Raw genomic sequence first — 2,131 nt, forward strand, 5'->3', positions numbered from 1 at the left:
CTTTCCTTTCTAACACTTATTGCAAAACAACAGATGGGCCACCTGAGACATGTTAGATACTATAAAAACACTAGCATAGCAGGGACTTCTAAAGTGTCTTCTAAAACACAGTAGTAGTTTATTTTTACACATTAAATGAAGAATCAGCAATAGTCAGTTTTAAAGGTACTGAAACATTTGCATGCTTGCTTAAAAATATATTTTGATAATAGTTTGACAAGCACATAGTATTATAAGCATAAACTACTCTTCACAGTAATTATTAATGTAAGTTAATGTTCATTTGTAAATGTACTATTGTTTATTGATAATGATTTGTTTGTTCATAACTCAATCACAGTAATTCACCTTAGAAAACTATTAGAATATTTAGAAAGGTGCATTGCCTAGATTAATAAATGATGTAAACTGTTGGCTTTAATAAATTAAATCTTGCTGTTCCCTTGTTGTAGTTTATATTAGAATATAATGTTAATGTTAATAATGTAAAATGCTCATTTGTAAGCTATATAAAAATCATAAGAACTTTATTTATTTTTCACACAGGTTGGTGACAAAACTTTGGCTAATGCAATATGGAAAATGCAACATATTTTTACTTCATGTTGTTTGAAAACATTGGATATATAAAATATGCGTTATTTATTTTGGGATTTATTCTGTATTGTGCTATAATATTTTTTAATGTTCTTATTATTCTTGCAATATTGCTGGAAAGGACATTACACCAGCCCATGTACATTCTGATTTCATGTTTGTCTGTTAACTCTGTATTTGGTACAGCTGCCTTTTTCCCAAGAGTACTGACAGACTTATTGTCTGATATACACTCAATCTCCCATGAAGTATGTATCTTTCAGTCTTTTGTGATTTTTACATATGCAGCAAATGAGTATACAATATTAATGTTAATGGCATTTGACAGATTTACAGCAATCTGTAAACCTTTACAATATCACAACATAATTACACCAAAGTTTCTAACTATTTTAATTGTTATAAATTTGAGTTATCCAATGATTTTGCTTGGTATTTCTGGTCTTTTAACACTGAAACTGAAAATATGTGGAAACAAACTGTTTAAGGTATACTGTCACAGTTATGAAATAGCTAAGCTTTCATGTGAAAACACTATAATTAATAATGTTTTTGGTATGTTCATAATAATTGTAACTTCTGTCATCCCTTTAAGCTTGATATTCTACTCTTATATAAAAATTCTTATCATTTGTCAAAGAAGCTCCTCACAATTCAAAGGCAAAGCCTATCAAACATGTATTCCACATATAGTGGTCCTTTTGAATTTCTCTGTTGCAGTTATTTCTGATGTCACTTTGAGTCGGGTTGTGACTTTAAATCTTCCTGTAGGGTTGTCAGTTTTTCTTTCACTGGAGTTTCTTATCATACCACCCATCCTCAACCCACTTGTTTATGCTTTAAACCTGCCTGATATTCGCAAAAAAATAAGTTGCCTCATAAACCCATTCAAGCAGATGCCTTAAGGTTTTAATAAAGAATATCTCTGGTTTTGAAACTTTATTCTTTGCAAATTTAGGGATCTTATCTATGCACTTGTAACACTCCAAAGAAAAAGGAAAACTTGAAATTGCATATCCCATAAATATCCATCTAGTTTGAACATGCTGCTTTCCACAAAAGCTTTCTTCATGGAAGCTTTTTATTCACATATTTCAACTTGGATAAGTGTTTTATGTCTAGTCATTTACTACTTGTGTAAGAAGTGGGATAATGTACGACGAGCCAGTGCAATATTGCTTACTTATTATAATCTTAATTCAAAGGATTGTGAAAAACTGACGGGAAGTGTTGAGTGCTACTGTAAGGACAATTTAAATCTTTCAAAATGATTTACAGTTGAAAATATTACACGTTTAGAAAAGTGCTAAATGCTAAAAATGACTAAAAGCAATCAAATGTAATAAGTTATGTTGCTCCCCACCGCCAACATTTTTTATGCATATATAAACATATTAAAAGAAAGATCCAATCCTCTCCTTTCAAAAAAAATTATAAAAATAACTAAACTATTTTAATCTGTGTGTTCATGTTTTATCGTCAATTGAATGCAGATAGATTTCATCAAAAATTAAAAAATTTGAACAAAAAAACT

The 2,131-nt window shown here is 29.8% G+C and overlaps 1 protein-coding gene across 1 annotated transcript; it reads left to right on the forward strand.

Moving 5' to 3' along the window:
* Window positions 1-575: 575 nt before the first annotated feature.
* LOC122359384 (putative gustatory receptor clone PTE03) lies at window positions 576-1,502 on the forward strand. Its single transcript, XM_043259669.1, has one exon. It carries the CDS (start codon window positions 576-578, stop codon window positions 1,500-1,502), a length of 927 nt encoding a protein of 308 aa, XP_043115604.1.
* The last annotated feature ends 629 nt before the right edge of the window (window positions 1,503-2,131 follow it).

This window comes from Puntigrus tetrazona, chromosome 15 (genome assembly GCF_018831695.1).
Source record: "Puntigrus tetrazona isolate hp1 chromosome 15, ASM1883169v1, whole genome shotgun sequence".
Lineage (NCBI taxonomy): Eukaryota > Metazoa > Chordata > Actinopteri > Cypriniformes > Cyprinidae > Puntigrus > Puntigrus tetrazona.

Bases quoted from the DNA above. Each gene is read 5' to 3' on its own strand.
- LOC122359384 (XM_043259669.1), top strand. From the start codon at position 576: ATGGAAAATGCAACATATTTTTACTTCATGTTGTTTGAAAACATTGGA.